The sequence below is a fragment of the Notolepis coatsorum genome, assembly GCF_963971535.1.
Source record: "Notolepis coatsorum genome assembly, chromosome: 14".
NCBI lineage: Eukaryota > Metazoa > Chordata > Actinopteri > Aulopiformes > Paralepididae > Notolepis > Notolepis coatsorum.
Window position 1 is genome coordinate 94,947,120 of NC_140178.1, and position 18,312 is coordinate 94,965,431.

The 18,312-nt window shown below is 43.8% G+C and overlaps 1 protein-coding gene across 2 annotated transcripts in view; it reads right to left on the reverse strand.

Annotated features, from left to right (window-relative positions):
* Window positions 1–11,416: 11,416 nt before the first annotated feature.
* LOC311240967 (uncharacterized protein) overlaps window positions 11,417–18,312 on the reverse strand; it is a 38,911-nt gene continuing 32,015 nt past the window's right edge. For both annotated transcript variants that reach the window (XM_084329604.1, XM_084329605.1), the window contains one exon: window positions 11,417–14,500. In XM_084329604.1, coding sequence (XP_084185730.1) covers window positions 13,838–14,500 — 663 coding nt within the window. In that variant the 3' untranslated portion in view covers window positions 11,417–13,837. The remainder of the gene's footprint in view (window positions 14,501–18,312) is intronic.

The following is an 18,312-nucleotide window of genomic DNA, read 5'->3' on the forward strand; positions in this document are numbered from 1 at the left end:
ATACAGAGAAATTGATCATCTAGACCAACGCAAATCAAAGCTTACTGACAGTAAAGATGATAGGCATCTTTACCCTTGGCGGTCAGTTACACTCCCACCAAATCCTGCTATGACGGATAAGCACAAAACAATTAATTTAGTCATACAGGATTTCCTTTTAGATTTCACATAGCATCAAAATAATACAATTCAAGCGTTTCTATACTAATTACTCTCGAGGAGGAGTACCAATTTCTGGATCGGTCGCTCGAGGACTGAAGGTCTGGCAGAGTGATCTTTTCGCTCCCCAGTCTGTATTTTTACTCGACGTACTAGACCGTCGCTCTCTTGAGTGGCTTCGACGACCCGACATAGTTGCCACTGGCTTCTTGGCAGGTTACTGTCCTTGAGGATGACTATGTCGTTCACCTTGAGGTTACGCCGTGGTACGTGCCACTTCTGGCGTGTAGAAATGTTCAGGAGGTATTCCTTCTTCCAGCGGCTCCAGAATTGTTCGATTAGGTACTGGACTCTGCGCCATCTCTTGGTTGCATACATGTCCTCTTTAACAAATCTCCCAGGGGGTGGAAGAGCGATTTTAGACTTCATCATGACGAGATGGTTTGGTGTTAAGGGTTCTAGCGCCATAGGATCGTTGATACCATCTACTGTCAGTGGTCGGCTGTTTACAATAGCTGTAGCTTCATAGAAGAGTGTTCTAAGAGAGGCGTCATCAAGTCTGCCTGGACACAGAGCGATAGTGGCGTTCAGCACATTTCTTACTGTCCTGATTTGACGTTCCCAGACAGGCGAATTAGAATGTCTGTACAACTGTTAACTTTGGTTGTGAAAGCTTGGACAGCCTTAACCTCAGGATCGCCTACGAGTAGGTCTGCGAAGGGATTCAGTTTGGGATGTACTTCTTGCTCCCAGAGAAATGTAGGACCTGACATCCAGTTTGTTGAAGGAATGTGAGATGCCTGAAGGCCTCTGGAGGCATGATCTGCCGGGTTCTCTGCTGTTTCGATATAGTGCCATTTACTTGGGTCAGTGTTTTCTCTTATCAGTTGGACTCTGTTCGCGACGAACACATGGAACCTTCTTGCCTCATTATTGATGTAGCCCAGAACTACTTGTGAATCTGTCCAGAAGAATTCTTCATCGATCTTCATCTGCAGTTCTCTTTTCAGCAACACACTTAATTTGGTTGCGACCACTGCCGCTGAGAGCTCTAGTCGTGGGATGCTTGAGACCTTTGTGGGTGCTACTCTTGCTTTGGCCATCACAAGACTGGAGTGTACTGTATTTTTGTCATTTTTGTACCCGAGGTAGGAACAAGCGCCATACCCCATGCTGCTGGCATCGGCAAAGTGATGCAGTTCCGTCTTGATGATGTTGCCGAAGTCATGTGGGTGATAGCATCTAGGGATTGTGAATTCCTTTAAGTTATATAGCCCGATCTTCCATTCCTCCCACCGTGGCTTTAAGTCATCTGGCAGTGGATCGTCCCATCTTATGCCTCTGCGGCATAGTTCTTGGAGTATGCGTTTTCCGCTTAGGGTGAATGGGGCAACAAACCCGAGTGGGTCATAAAGAGAGGCGACGATGGAGAGGATTCCTCGACGGGTTGAAGGCTGGTCTTTCATGTTGACATTGAAGCTGAAGGTGTCGTTGTCTATAGACCACTGAAGGCCAAGTGCATGCTCAGTTGGGGTCGCTTCTAGCTTAAGTTCGAGAGGGTCAGTGATTGTTGCTCTTTCTGAGGGTTTCACACAGTCGAGGACGTCTTTATGGTTGGAGTTGAATTTGTGGAGGCGTAGGCCTCCTCGTTTGCACAACTTTTGTGCCTCGATGATTAGTTTCTTGGCTTCTTCGACTGATGAAACGCTGGCTAACCCATCATCAATGTAAAAGTTATTCTCAATGAAGGCTGAGGCTGATGGGTAGTCTTCTCTGTGTTGGTGTGCCATGTACCTTAGGCCTAAGTTGGCACATCCAGGAGACGAAGCAGCTCCGAATAGGTGAACTGTCATCTTGTTTTCCGGTGGTTCTTTTCCCAAATCTCCTTCCTCCCACCATAGGAACTTAAGGTACTTTTGGGATTCAGGCGTGGCGAATAGTTTTGCTGAGCAGTCGACGAACACGACCCTTAGCTTGTTGGGCCTTTTGGGATGGTAGGTGCTGTGATGAGGAAGGTACCAGGCAGTCTCTCCCTTTGCTGTTGTATGGTCCAGTTCTGCATCACCTTTCTCAATGATTTCCTTCATGAAAATCTTATAGCGTTCGTGATATTCTTTATTTGTCTTTAGCTTCTTCTTTAGAGACTGGAGGCGGACTGTAGCTAGTCTCTTGTTGCTTGGTAGGGATGGTGGGCTGCTACCCTTGAAAGGTAGAGGCATCTCGTAGTGCCCATCTTCTTTCTGTCTGATGTTCTCGCTGAGGAATTGTATGAAGTGAACATCTTCTTGAGACACGTACTTGTCCTCGTAGTTCCTTTCAGAGAAGTCCGACTCAAGTACTTTAAGTACATCTGTTGTAGACGGGGCTGGTATTTCTTTTACTGACACTCTATGTACAAAGCTCTGGCTCCCTTGTCGGTCCAGATGAGGGTTAGGTAGGTGGTTCCTGCTTAGTGCGCTTGCTTGGGCTAGACTGAAGGCCTCTTGGTTCACAGTTGCTCCAGGAGATACTTGATGTTGGAATGTTGGATGTAGCAGAGCACTATCTTCAGGTTTTTGGTGAGCAGTTTTTATTTCATGATCAGTGTTTTCTTCTTCTTCTTTGTTATCTTGATCACTTCCAGAACCGTATGCCCTCACTCGGGCTGCTGCTACCTTAACTTCATTTTCTGCTTGTAGCTGCTGTAGCTTCATCCTTTCCGTCTCCAGCCTACGTCGACTCTCCACCTTCATCTGCTCCATTTCCGTTAGCATGGCTGCCTCTTCCTCCTCTAGTTTGAGGAGATTTGTTTGCAGAGCCTGTATTCCCCAGATGGCCTTCACCTCTTCCTCTTTAGCTGCAAGTTCAGCTTCCATCCTTCTGCTTGACGCTTTATTCAGTGCTATCCTCACTCTCTCCTTTTCATGTCGTTCATTACAATCTTCTTCCTTTGTTTCCAATCGTTTACAAACAAGTTCCTGTGTGTCTGTCGTCAGCTGGATACAGGCGTCCATTTTATCTGCTATCTCTGGAGTTGTGGCATGATTGCATAGAATTGACTCATACACACTATATACTAGGTCACAACTTGTTTGAATGTCTTGTTTTAATTTTCCAAGTTCTTCTGTCGGACAGAAGGCTCTCAGTTTTCCTCTAATTTCCTTTGCCATCTTCCTCCAGGTGTGGTAAACCTTGTTAAATACCTTCTCATTTTTCATATTTTCCACCTCACGATTCTCCTTTCCTTTCTCTGTTAGAGTTCCTCTGCGAGCACCTGTCCTGTTCCGTTCCATCTCCAAGAGGTTGCCAGCATCGTCTTCTTGGGCCGACATTGTGCTTGATCACACACACTCAAAATATCAAATAAATAGATGGTATTTAAGAGTTCCACTTGCTGGGATGGATATCAGACAGCATAATATTCATTAAATATACAGGAGTTGCCACACGTCCGTGGTATTGCTGGGATGGATACCAGACAGCATAAGGGTAATTAGATATACAGAAGTTGCCACACGTCCGTGGTATTGCTGGGATGGATACCAGACAGCATAGGGTTAATTAGATATACAGGAGTTGCCACACGTCCGTGGTTTTGCTGGGATGGATACCAGACAGCATAGGGTTAATTAGATATACAGGAGTTGCCACACGTCCGTGGTTTTGCTGGGATGGATACCAGACAGCATAGGGTTAATTAGATATACAGGAGTTGCCACACGTCCGTGGTTTTGCTGGGATGGATACCAGACAGCATAGGGTTAACTCAGTAGGTTCATTCTTCCTTCTCTTCATACATGTATTTTCTTTAGTGTAGGGTCCTCAACATACATGTATTCTCTTCGGAGTAAGATCTTCAACATACATGTATTCTTTTCGGAGTAAGGTCTTCAACATACATGTATTTTCTTCGGAGTAAGATCTTCAACATACATGTATTTTCTTCGGAGTAAGATCTTCAACATACATGTATTTTCTTCGGAGTAAGATCTTCAACATACATGTATTTTCTTCGGAGTAAGATCTTCAACATACATGTATTTTCTTCGGAGTAAGATCTTCAACATACATGTATTTTCTTCGGAGTAAGATCTTCAACATACATGTATTTTCTTCGGAGTAAGATCTTCAACATACATGTATTTTCTTCGGAGTAAGATCTTCAACATACATGTATTTTCTTTGGAGTAAGATCTTCAACATACATGTATTTTCTTCGGAGTAAGATCTTCAACATACATGTATTTTCTTTGGAGTAAGATCTTCAACATACATGTATTTTCTTCGGATGGTGGTCTTCATTGTACATTTATCCACTTCAGAATAAAGTCTTCATAATACATCCATCCTCTTCAGAACATCTATCCTCTTCAGAGTAAGGTCTACTTCACATTTATCCACTTCAGAATGAGGTTTCATAATACATTTATCCTCTTCAGAGTATGGGTTTTACTCACTGTTTATCATCTTCAGAGTATGGGTTTACTCACTGTTTATCATCTTCAGAGTATGGGTTTTACTCACTGTTGATCATCTTCAGAGTACGGGTTTTACTCACTGTTTATCATCTTCAGAGTATGGGTAAGTCTTCGCTCACCACTGGTCGGTAAGTTTTCACTCACCACTGGTCGGTAAGTTTTCACTCTTCAGAGTTGGGTAAGTTTTCACTCTTCAGAGTCGGTAAGTTTTCACTGTAACTGCCCCCCGGCTTGGTGTTGAAATAAAGATGCGGTTATGTTTCGTACAGATGCTTTTATTTGTTTTATCTTTTGCATTTCAGCTTAGCAGTACTGTAGCTTTTCTTTGGTAGTTTGTCGTTTGTACAGGTAGTGACGGTTGCCTCATTTGCTCCGTTTGCACCTCGTTTGCACCTCGTTTGCACCTCGTTTGCACCGTGAAAACTGCATAGGACAGTCAAACACAAACATACAATTAGTTACATATTTCACAGTTCAATATTGTTCACATGTTGTTCATTATTATACCAACGTGTTCAAACAAACAATTGCATTCAAAGATATTTAAAGGTGAACTCGTCTTCCATAACAAAGGCACTCAGGGAAAAACAATGATATATAATAACGTTACTTGTCCGGCAGCAGGTGCCTTTGATTAGAAGCTACTTCGTGAGTGCACCACTTTATATGTTTATAAATGTTTGGCGGTTACACACATAAATACAACAACATATCTTCAACAACAGTAATAATAATAATACATTTGAGTGTTCGACATACCTATATCTATATGAATTGAAAATGGGGGACCCTGATGGAAACAAGACAAACGTCTTTCTCAGGTCTGCATCCCCTTAACAATTGTATGTATTGAGCCGTACTGTATTGTACCCATTCTGCAATCTGTTAAATAAAGTTTTCATTCATTCATTCATCCTTATTCCGCTTTACCAAGGGTAGTTAATTTAACTGGAGTAAGGTCCTTCTATCATACATAATTCGCTGCCTGCTCCGTCGTTATCTCTGAGTTACTTCCGCCTTGGTCACACAGGAAGCTGTGACTTTTATACTAAAGGAAGACGAGCTCTGCCCCCATGTGGACACTAAATGAAAATGCACAAGTGGCTCCGAAATATTATTTTCTTAAATAGATAAATAGAGGGCTCAGTATTCTGAGCCAATACAGAGAAATTGATCATCTAGACCAACGCAAATCAAAGCTTACTGACAGTAAAGATGATAGGCATCTTTACCCTTGGCGGTCAGTTACAATATCTGTACATATCCTAGTTACGCTGCTGGCCAGTATGACTACTACCATACTGTCTTTACACCTGTATCACTGTACATATTATACTATACTACAACTCTGTGCATACATCTGATTAGCACTACACTCAGTGGTACTAATTTCTATATTTCATACCCAGTTTAATCACCTTTACATTGTATATTGCTGATGCACTTTACTGTTACATTGCACTCTGGTTGGATGCCAAACCTATTTTCGCTGTACTGTACTTGTGCTATATAATGACAATAACTTAGAATCTAATCTAATTGAATATAGGGGCTTTGATGAATGTTGAAGGAGAAATTACTGCATTCCAACACATGTAGTTTTCTCTGTGTTTTGTGCCGAATCAAACGCTAAATCTGATTTCTATCATGAACCTGTGGGTATAATTTTCACCAGTTTCTTTAATTTGGTCATATTCTTTCAAATGATCATACAATGGAAACTATTGGATAAAGTTGAGGAACGAACAAGCTACATCTTTACGTGTAGTAGCAGCAATTTGTCCTCTCCAACTGTTCTAATGCCAGTGCCTTGCTCAAGGGGTAATGGCAGGAAGTTCAGGAACCATGTATGTCTTTTACATCCAGGAGAGATATGTAACCATGAGAGTCATCTTGCGTTAAACGGCCACTTTGCTGTTTTTCAGCCTTAATCCTATGTTGTTGTGTTGTGAGGAGGATGTGATTGATTGATTGATTGAACATTTTATTAACAGATTGCAGAATGGGTACAATACAGTACAGCTCAATACACACAATTGTTAAGGGGATGCAGACCAGAGAAAGACTTTCGTCTTGTTTACATCAGGGTCCCCCATTTTCAATTCATCATAACATAATATGACATACATGACATACACAGGGCCGCCTCAGGGGGTGTGCGAGCAGTGCAGTCGCACAGGGCCTCGCGGGAAGGGGGGCCTCGCAAAAAAAAAAAATTTTTTTTTTTGCGAGGCCCCCCTTCCCGCGAGGCCCTTTTTCATCACAGACCTAAAATCTAGTTTGCTTATATGCTTATATATTTCACATTAGACACGTTTGTAGAATGTGTCTGACTTGTTCCTGCCTCTGCGGCTCTGCAGACTGCAGTGTTCCGGTTTCTGCGGCTCTGCTGCTCTACAGATTTTAGAATAGTGTTTCCGGGCTCTTCTCGGACCCACGAGGTACAGGGATCTATTCATCGCTATTCAGAGGAGCGAATGGATGTCTTTTCAAAAGCAGCATGGATCAGAAGAAATTACACCGTGGGCCATAAGCTTGTTATCAATACCAAGTATGATGGTTATGCCAACTTTGCCAAGACGAAGAGGATGTTCGGCAGATGGACTGAAGATGAAAGTTGAGCTATGTCGGCTAGTACTAGTAGCAATTTGCTAAGGGCAGGGACACGTAACTAGCATTAGCTAATGCTAGCTAGCGTTAGCTAACACTAGCTAGCATTAGCTAACGCTAGTTACGTGTCCCTGCCTTTAGTTAATTGCTAAGTTATCGAGTGCTAACGTGTGGCAGATAAACTAGGACTCCCAATGGACTGGTACTTTTCATCTCCACGGAGTCTCCTTCCAACTTTACCATTGATACTGCGTTATGGTGAGTTCATGCAACCTATTCTATTCCCGCCGTGGATCTCTCTCTCTCTCTCTCTGGAGCCAAACTGGCCGACTAGCTGTTGTAGTACTAGTAGGTAGTAGCTAACGGTGTGTGGCCTGGTGTCAGCACCTGTATTGCTTTTCTCATGTTGTACAGTTTCAGTGGTAGCCGCATAGCTTGCTTCTGCGTTAGCTAATGGTTAGCGATAGCCGGGTTGAGCTAACTGTTAGCCAGTTAGCTGTTTAGCTACGACGTTAGCTGCCGGCTGCGCACGTTAGTTTGATGCTATCAGTTAGCCTAGAGTTAGCTGTTAGCTTGTGCTACGACCATTGACATTAGCCGTGAGAATAGCAGGGGGTTCTGGCACTCTGACTACGACATCATCTTTGACAGAAGATGTAGTCGGGCCTGCACCATGACAAGGCTCCGGCCATAGATAGCTTCTTTTTGTCCCGCCAGCGAGAGGCCTTTCGTCAACATGGAGACCTGTGTTGCGGCCTTTCGCCCTGCGTTCCTTGGTGCAGGTAAGATGAATGAAAATGTAATGACATTACCCCACTCTTCCTTCCTTCCCCTCCCGAATGTTTTGTTAATAACGATGTTTTTTTCCAGGCAAAACATATGTTACTTCACAACATTTGGAGATACGACATGTGATGTGTGTGAATTGTCTTGGTCGTTTGTGTAGCTTGGGCGTTGGGCCGTTGGCCAAAGCTGTGTGTGGCCTGGTGTCAGTACCTTGCTAGCCTATTTAGCTGATGTCGGCCATTGGCTCCTTGCTGCTTTGTTTTCTCTGGACCCTCTTCTCTTTGGATTTAAGTGTTGATCTTTGTCCTTTTGGATCTCTCATACATGCTCTCTCTCTAACACACACACACACGACAAACAAACATGCTCTCTCTCTCTCTTTCTAACACACACAGTCTGCCTATGGCGGCCTTTCTCGATGGCTAGGCTGTGCTCGCTGAGTCTGCACCTAGTCAAGGATCTTCAGTCACAGTGCTCAGGTATTCTGCCACTGTGTACTCTCTGTTTAGGGCCAAATAGCATTTCAATTTCTTTCCAATGTGTCTCTCTCTCTCTCTCTGTACACTGTATATTGACTGTAGAACGGGAGCTCTCTCTCGCTCTCTCTCTTGCTATATGTTGACTGTATCATGCCCAACCTCGGGCAGCGCTATTATTTAAGAATATGTTGACTGTATGAAAAAAAAAAAAAAAAATTATATATAATATAGGGGGGGGGGGGGGGGGGGGGCTCGCGTTTAAATCTCGCACAGGGCCTCGCATTTCTCCCAGGCGGCCCTGGACATACAGATAGACAGTACTGCTACATCTATACATTTATGACATACCAGATTTACAAGTACATTACTGTTTTTGATACAAGAGTCTAAAAAAGAGAGTATATACATTTGACGAAGAAACTGTACATTGGAGGAGGTTGGTAGGTAGGAGGGGGGGGGGGGGGTTGGGTAGGTGGGAAATTGTACATTATAGGTGGTGGGGTGGGGTAGGCGGGGTGTAACTGTACATTGGATTATCGACTAAACCTTACTTGGTCCCAAGAAGAGAGTCTTGTGTATTATTGGGTTAAATAGGACATTTATTGTACATTGGAGGGGGTTGTGTTAGGACATTTACAGGGGCCAGTTTTGAATTGCAGTCTCTCGTATAGGTGCTCTTTGAGAGTGGTTTTGAAAGTGGGTAGTGCTTCACATTCCATTACAGCTGTGGGTCCCTTGTTTGAGCCGAATCTGGGTTTAACATGATTAGTGGAGCTCCCTCTGGTGTTGTGATCGTGGTATTCACTGACCTTTGGGAAGTATTTTGACATGTGTACATGGGTACCTTGGTGGTGTAGTGTATCTTGTAGACATGGCCCATTGCAAGTTGCTGTACTCTGTCGTCTACTCTAAGCCATCCTAGGTTGTCAAAGTGGGCAGGGGTGAGGTGGGTTCTAGGAGTAAGGTCAAGCAGTAGTCTGACCAGTTTGTTTTGAGATGTTTGTAATTTTGTTTTTAGCGCCTTTGAGGTGCTTTGGTACCATGAGGTGCAAGCATAGTCGTAGTACCCTTGAATGAGTGCTCCTGCCAGAGTCTTCAGGGTATTCTTGTTTACCAGAGAGGAGATCCGGTACAAGAATCGAGTTTGTTGGTTGACTTTTTTTTATTACATTGGATGCCATTTTGTCACAGGAAAGATTTGCCTCTAGGATGGAACCTAGGTATGTAATTTAATCTTTCCTTGTGACAAAATATTGTCACCCACTGTAACTGAGAAGCCGTCGGTCTTGCTGAGTGTCTCGAGAGCTCGGTCGCCCCATGAGAAAAATCTTTCAGATACAAAATCGACGAATTTTCGCCCCTTTAAACAACAGAGTACTACTAGTACTGTTCTGCTTAATTTATTAAGGTAAACACGTTATGAACCTCCTCTAGACTGTGTATCTGCTGGGTACAGTAGTAGTTAATATGAACCTCCTCTAGACTGTGTATCTGCTGGGTACAGTAGTTATTATGAACCTCCTCTAGACTGTGTATCTACTGGGTACAGTAGTTATCATGAACCTCCTCTAGACACGGTGGTGTAGTGGTTAACACTGTCGCCTCACAGCAAGAAGGTCCAGGGTTCGATTCCCGCTTGGGGACCAGGTTTCCATGATGCCAGTTACCCAGGTGGGGTATCTCCCAGGCCTTTCTGTGTGGAGTTTGCATGTTCTCCCCGTGCTCGCAAGGGTTTCCCCCCCGATAAGATAAACCCAATGGAAATACATGCACAACAACAAGATCGCTAACGCTGTGGCGTCCTTGACGAAGACGGACAGGAGCACTTGGATTGGTCCCCTGGCGCGGCTCACGTTGACGCCTGTCTGCTCCCGGCTGCCCTTGGGGGGAAGGGCGACGGGATGGGTTAATCGCAGATATGAATTGCATGTGTGCCAATTGATGACCTCGGAGCAGGTCCTAAATTATTAATTATTATAGACTGTATCTACTGGGTACAGTAGTTATTATGAACCTCCTCTAGACTGTGTATCTGCTGGGTACAGTAGTTATTATGAACTTCCTCTAGACTGTGTATCTACTGGGTACAGTAGTTATTATGAACCTCCTCTAGACTGTGTATCTACTGGGTACAGTAGTAGTTATTATGAACCTCCTCTAGACTGTGTATCTACTGGGTACAGTAGTAGTTATTATGAACCTCCTCTAGACTGTGTATCTACTGGGTACAGTAGTAGTTATTATGAACCTCCTCTAGACTGTGTATCTGCTGGGTACAGTAGTTATTATGAACCTCCTCTAGACTGTGTATCTACTGGGTACAGTAGTAGTTATTATGAACCTCCTCTAGACTGTATCTACTGGGTACAGTAGTTATTATGAACCTCCTCTAGACTGTGTATCTACTGGGTACAGTAGTAGTTATTATGAACCTCCTCTAGACTGTGTATCTGCTGGGTACAGTAGTTATTATGAACCTCCTCTAGACTGTGTATCTACTGGGTACAGTAGTAGTTATTATGAACCTCCTCTAGACTGTATCTACTGGGTACAGTAGTTATTATGAACCTCCTCTAGACTGTGTATCTACTGGGTACAGTAGTAGTTATTATGAACCTCCTCTAGACTGTGTATCTACTGGGTACAGTAGTTATTATGAACCTCCTCTAGACTGTGTATCTGCTGGGTACAGTAGTTATTATGAACCTCCTCTAGACTGTGTATCTACTGGGTACAGTAGTAGTTATTATGAACCTCCTCTAGACTGTATCTACTGGGTACAGTAGTTATTATGAACCTCCTCTAGACTGTGTATCTACTGGGTACAGTAGTAGTTATTATGAACCTCCTCTAGACTGTGTATCTACTGGGTACAGTAGTAGTTGGACTTAGGACCAAAGCAAAAATTCACCTCAAAACAAAATGGACATGTTATTCCTATGCTATCTAGGACAGTTCAGTCTTTATTTGCGAACACAGAAAAGTCCTTCCTAAAACTGGAAACAAGGGAGCAAAGCGAAAATACACCCCAAAAATGTAATCGTACATTTCCCCATTTATACAGTACTTTTTATTTGTCTTGCAAAGGGAATGTTTGTGGTGCATGTTGCCCATAGAGGAATTTACCTGTTTCAAACCCGCCCTCTTTTCTTGATCCTCCAATCACAACTGTTGCTTTCCTCTGACAAACTTGTCAATTCCATGGGACAGTCATCGTCCCGGGACAGTCTGAAGGACATGTACTGTGTGTCTGAAGAGTCACAAGGCTGTTTTGTCTCATTGTTATTGAGCTACAGGCAGCACAGCAGCTGCCTTCAAGGCTTCATCTCAATCTAAATAGGATTTGATGTAAACAAAGAACAACTCAATAATTGAATCTCTTTTAGTGTTGCCATGTCCAGTATGCAATGTAAAAATACAAAAAGGCCAACCCACTGGATTTCTACATTCAAATGAATACCTAAAACACTTTACCCCCCCCCCCCCATTAAACTTACTGAAATACCAAGTTCCAACAACAGAAAACAGTTAGGCCTATTTTCAGACTGACTTGGGGCAGAATGGCACCGTGTGGCACTGGAGACACAGAAGTGTGACTTCACACCCAACTGGTAACATATTACAATGGAGAAAAGAGCCGGAGAACAAGATGCAGTGATGCACATATGGGAGTGAAGCTGTTTCAGTCCCAGCTGTTTCTTTATGGTTTCAGAGAGATGTGATAGTGTATCTTTATGGTTTCAGAGATATGTGATGGTGTATATCTATCGGTTTAGAGAGATGTGATGGTGGATATGGTTTCAGAGAGGTGTGATGATGGTGTATCTTTATGGTTTCAGAGTGATGGTGTATGGTTTTAGTCCAGATGTCCAGGCATTCAGTTCATGACCTATTCAGAAAATCCAAAAGGTCAGAGGTCAGAAAGGCACCCACGCATGTGACTAGTCCGTCTCAAAGTGTCCCTGTCCTTCAACTCCAACAACACATCACGCAAATCAACTGGCTTGTTTGTCATGTGGATATGTGAGCCATCGCCCAATAAGTCCTTAAGCTCTGCTACAGTCATGAACTATCAAGGTTGTATTCACACCTCGAGCAGTTGTTCCGATGCAGGGAGTGGTTATGCATAACGCGAACACAGCGATCGCATCTGTGGATCAGATGCGGAACAAAACAAGCGTGGTCTTGGCTTGCTTCCATTCCAACCCGGAGCGGTTCGTCTGAGGTGTGAAAGCAATTGGACCAAAATTATGTCCAATAAAGGGTTGACCTGAGTGATCACCTGGCTCTGTTTAGAAGGTGTGGCTTGTTTTGAATGTTGCCGTGGCAACACAAACCATCCAAGGGACAAATGCAACAATTGTAGCCCCCTGAACCGGAGCAAAGCAAACAAGCTACAGGTGTGAAAATGCCCGATAGTCTTAGTTTGGTTTTCTCACTCAAATTCCATAAAGTCCTTAAGAGTAAGGAATCTCACTTTCTTTCTTGGGCCACATTTAAATTGCAGTATATGGAGACCTTTTGGGAGTCCATGCGCCTATGACACTTCTATGACACTCTTATGAAACTCCTATACTCTACTGTGATACTTTTGTGGTGTCCAATGTGGTTTGACTGTGACAATATGATTGAAACGAACATGTACATTCTTTCACGAGATGTGCCCCATCTAGGCAGACTAGGCAGCGAGGCCTCGCAGGTCATTTTCATCTGGTAGCTAGCCTGTGCTCTTGTAAGGTCATGGTTCATCTGGTAGCTAGCCTGTGCTCTTGTATCCATGTGTCACGGTTCCTCCAGTAGCTAGCCTGTGCTCTTGTAAGGTCATGGTTCATCCGGTAGCTAGCCTGTGCTCTTGTAAGGTCATGGTTCATCCAGTAGATAGCCTGTGCTCTTGTAAGGTCATTGTTCATCCGGTAGCTAGCCTGTGCTCTTGTAAGGTCATGGTTCATCCAGTAGCTAGCCTGTGCTCTTGTAAGGTCATGGTTCATCCAGTAGCTAGCCTGTGCTCTTGTAAGGTCATGGTTCATCCGGTAGCTAGCCTGTGCTCTTGTAAGGTCATGGTTCATCCGGTAGCTAGCCTGTGCTCTTGTAAGGTCATGGTTCATCTGGTAGCTAGCCTGTGCTCTTGTAAGGTCATGGTTCATCCAGTAGCTAGCCTGTGCTCTTGTAAGGTCATGGTTCATCCGGTAGCTAGCCTGTGCTCTTGTAAGGTCATGGTTCATCCGGTAGCTAGCCTGTGCTCTTGTAAGGTCATGGTTCATCCGGTAGCTAGCCTGTGCTCTTGTAAGGTCATGGTTCATCAGGTGGCTAGCCTGTGCTCTTGTAAGGTCATGGTTCATCCGGTAGCTAGCCTGTGCTCTTGTATCCCTGTGTTGCTGGTTTGGTGCTGCTCCTCTTCCTCTGCGCTGCGGGTCTGCTCATCCTGTCCTTCAGACCTGTCAGGTTGTACAGCCTGCTGAAGGAGAAGCCAAACGAAGCCTTTCCCAGCTCCTGCCTCAGTGCTTCTGCAGTGCCGATGTCGGTCCCGGCTCCTGGTTCCGGCTGTGAGCTGGGCTGGGCCTGGGCAACGGCTGCCTGGTTCTGGGGATGGAGCTGGGACTGTATCTTGGAGGCGTGGGTATGGAGGAAAGAGGCCTGGGGCTTGGGGTAAAGAGACTGACCATGCGTCTGCCCGGCTCTCGCCCTCCCCGTCACCACCGGCTCGGACTGCCTCCTCCATGGCCCCAGCCCGACGGCCCCCGTAGGCCCGACTCCAGGCATCAAAGGGGCTTGTCTGAAGGGCGGCCTGCGAGGAGCGTTATCCAGACCCTGGGGGGCACTCCGGCTCATACCCATCGGATGAGTCATCGGACGGCCACCCCCGGGACGGGCCCCCGAGGGGTGGGGAACTGAGAGGGGATGAGTGGGTCTGGCTGGCAGGGTCGGTCGGGGGTGGAAGGGTAAACGGCCATCCTGCTGGTGCTGCTGCTGGTACTGTCCTCGTGGCAGTCTGGGAGGAGTTCGCAGAACCTGTGGCCGTGGAGTTGAGAGGGAGATTAGATGGAATGAAGTCCAAGCAGAGAAAAGGACAAATCAATTTGGGGTTAGTTATTCGACATTACCAAATAGCCATTCATTCTGTATTCCTTCGGTGTGCTATACCGGTAGACGCCGTAATACAGAGTGAAACTGTTTAAATTGCAAATACACAATACATTACACAATACAAACACACAATAACATTACACAATACAAAATGTGTTTTCTCCACGCGTGAAGAGAAGAGGCAATCTATTTTTCATTCCCTTCTAAATATTTCATGACAGGACGGCGCTGAGGAACACACGGCCAGCGAGCGACTCGCTGAGATGAAGATACTATGCTGCTCGTATGAAGGGCAGGATTATTGAGCGCATGGCGGAGTGAGTGGGCATTCTATCAATCTTTCACCCACTGATCAATATTCCATGACTGTGAATGATTAGTTGAAAGTAGGTGACTTTAATCCACACACAAGAACCTAGTTCAATTATGAAGGACTGTTGTGTTTCGTAGAAATCACACACGCGCGCGCACACACACACACACACACACACACACACACACACACACACACACACATTCTAGAAGGATATCTATCCATCTCTACACACACAATTATAAACATAAACCTCACTGCACTTACATGGCAATGGATAAAGGGTAAATTATGGTAGCAACATACTGTATATGAATTTGACAGGGTACCTGAAATACTTCACAAGCTCCGTTTCGCAGGCCTACGACTACGTGTTAGGCAGACAGCGAGTTGATGAGACGGGGGAAGAATAGAGACGGGAAAACATTTGCGAGTACTAACAGCGTCACCCAATTTAATTTAAAATCACTTTGGAGTTACATCGTGTTCACACGGCGGGCACCTCGGTCGATGGGCTGTTTTGTTCCGATACTTGTGAGAGGCTGACTGTGTCCTGGTAGTGATATCATGGCGCTACAGAGTTTTGACCGAGGACGTTTATTTCCGTGGCGTTTCAAATAAAAGGTGTAGAACACCGGGAAGCTTTGAACAGCTGTGATCCACTTCTCTTCCATTTTGGTGCAAATGATAAGGCGTGTATCTCTCCAGCCATTTGGATCAAGGAGGAAACTGTACATTGGGGCCGTCAAGGGCAGGGCGGAACACTTATTTATGGAACTCTTGTTACGTCGGTCTGGAAAACAAGGTAGCACAGAAATCTGATGTTCGTCGAAAATACAGCAACGGTCAACTTTTGTGGGACCGTCGTAACATCGTTCCAAGTTTAACGTGTCACTGCGCTATATAGACAATGGGTCTCATTCCCCAATATTTTCCAAAGACTTCTCTTAGGATCCGACTGAGACAGAATCGACGACAAGTTCACTCTGATGCCCCAACGCGTGGGGAAGATGTCTTAAGTGGCTCAAACGATCACAGCTGGTATACCGGCGATGAGGACTGTCACTATGAACGAGCGTTCTCGTCTAGGTCAGACACGCCTCCGAGAGCTCCTTATAAGCCAGGCTCTGTGCCGTGTGCAAATGGAATCGCAAGAAGTCGAGAGTTTAGACACACCTGTCCAGCTCATTAAATGCAACTGTTGCATGCAGATTAGATTAATGTATTGTCATCATATACAGGCTACTACAGCTCGTGGCCACCTGCCGCAGCGCGCGCGCACACACACCCACCCACACACGCTCGCAGTACTGTATAGTATGCGTAATGAATGAACACAGTAGGCTTATATTATTCTAATGACTTGTTTTATTAGGAAATCGCATAGATACTGCGCTGCCTATAGTAGTACAGTCCACCAGTCCCGACTCAGGCGGCCTAAATATGTGTACTGTACTTACTGTACTTACTAGGGCAGAGCATATATATTATCTACTAAATCCTAATTAAACAAGTAATTAGAATAATATAAGCCTACTGTTAATTCATTAGACACGTAGGCTACATAGTGTATTCAAATATCTGTTTCATTGATTAATGATATATTTGAAAGAATGCAGGTTATAGCTATATAAAACAAATATCTGTCCCATTACCAATCAATGGGATATATTGCATGTTGGCTATAACCTGCATTCTTTCAAATGTATAATTAATCAATAAAACAGATATGTAATAAGAAATACAAATTCCACAGAAGGCATTAAATAATTATTATTTTCAATCATTTCACAATAATTGCATAATTGTGTTTGAATATCTGAGTAATTAAAGTAATTATACATTTGTCCAAAATAGCTGGTTCAGATATGGTTAATCCAGCTGCCCTGTGATCAGATGAATCCATATTATTTATTTTTCCGACATCAAATGCATAATTTTTTATCATACAAATATTGTCATATTTATTGAAATTATGATTAATTAATTAATTCCAAGGAGGCTTGTAGGGTTGACATGAAGGAATCACTATGATTCCTCCCAAAATAAAGGCATTAAGAACATGGAGCACAAAGTGTCAGCACTTGTAAATTCTGCTCTCAGCCACGGCCGAATCCAATCTTAGGGACGTTTGGGGAATCTCTCTACCAGCCCTAATATGTCGCAAATCGGCCTGAGAGCAGATTTCTTGTCGTAAATCCGTTGGGGAATGAGACCCATTGATTTGGACTTCAGGTGACTGACTGGTGGGGTTGCTTGTACACACGTGATCTGATCAAATCATTTACAAATTAAGATATTTTTATTAGGGCTGTTTCCCTGATGAAAGAAAGTCGACTAATAGTCATAGGATTTGTTCGCTAATTGATTAATTGATTTCATCAACATATCTGTAAGATTTAAGTTTTTCACGTGCAATAATGCAGAAGGACCTCTTTAAATCTAGTGCTCACCAGAGATGTGCTTATCGATTTCCAGGAAATAACTCTTTATTAGTCTTGGTTGACTAAAACCAAACTGACGGACTAATTGATGTACTAAAGTTTAGCGGTTCTCAAACTACGGGTCGCGACCCAAAGTGGGGTCATGGGTAGCTGACAGCGCATTGGTAAAATAAATAAATAAAAAAAAAATTATAATAAAGAAATTATTTAAATGTTAAATGTTCTAATAAATATGCATGATACAGTTCAACAATGTGTGCTTTTATTTCGATATTCCTTAATTCCACGTTGAAATTACACAATACAGTAATTGTGGGGTCGCCAAAAAAATTCCTAAATAAAACGGGGCTGTGGTATAAAAAAGTTTGAGAACCCCTGGACTAAACGATTGATGGACTAAACTGACTATGGGCAGGCGGCCCCTAGCTCTTATCTTTTTCAAATATCTAAAACACTGGCCTAGTATTTTGCCTAGAGCAGGGGTCTCAAACTCGCGGCCCGCGGGCCAGTTGCGGCCCGCTGGATGATATTTTGCAGCCCCCCAGATGATTTCCACATTCAATAAAAAAAAAAGATTTCCCAAAAAAAGATTTTTTTTTTCCTTTCTTTTTTTTTGCAGTCATGTCATCACAAACACTGGCATTTTAAAGGGTACAAATAAAACAATTCCTGCACCAGAATGCAGGAAATTAAGTCTTTGTAACACAAAATCTCCTGGTGGGGGACCCCCCGCTTAAAAAGTGGCCTGACTGGGGCTATATTTCGCACTATATTTCCTGGCCTGAATGATTTTCCCAGTCTGGCCCTGGTTAAAAGCCTCCAATGCTTATTAGTGTGTGTGCGTTTGAACGTTTGCATGTTTCAACCATACATTTCCATAAAAATAAAAATAAATACTTGAAACCCTTTTTGTGTGGAATATTTGATGCGGCCCAGCCTCACCCAAACTCTACCTCCAGCGGCCCCCAGGTCAATTGAGT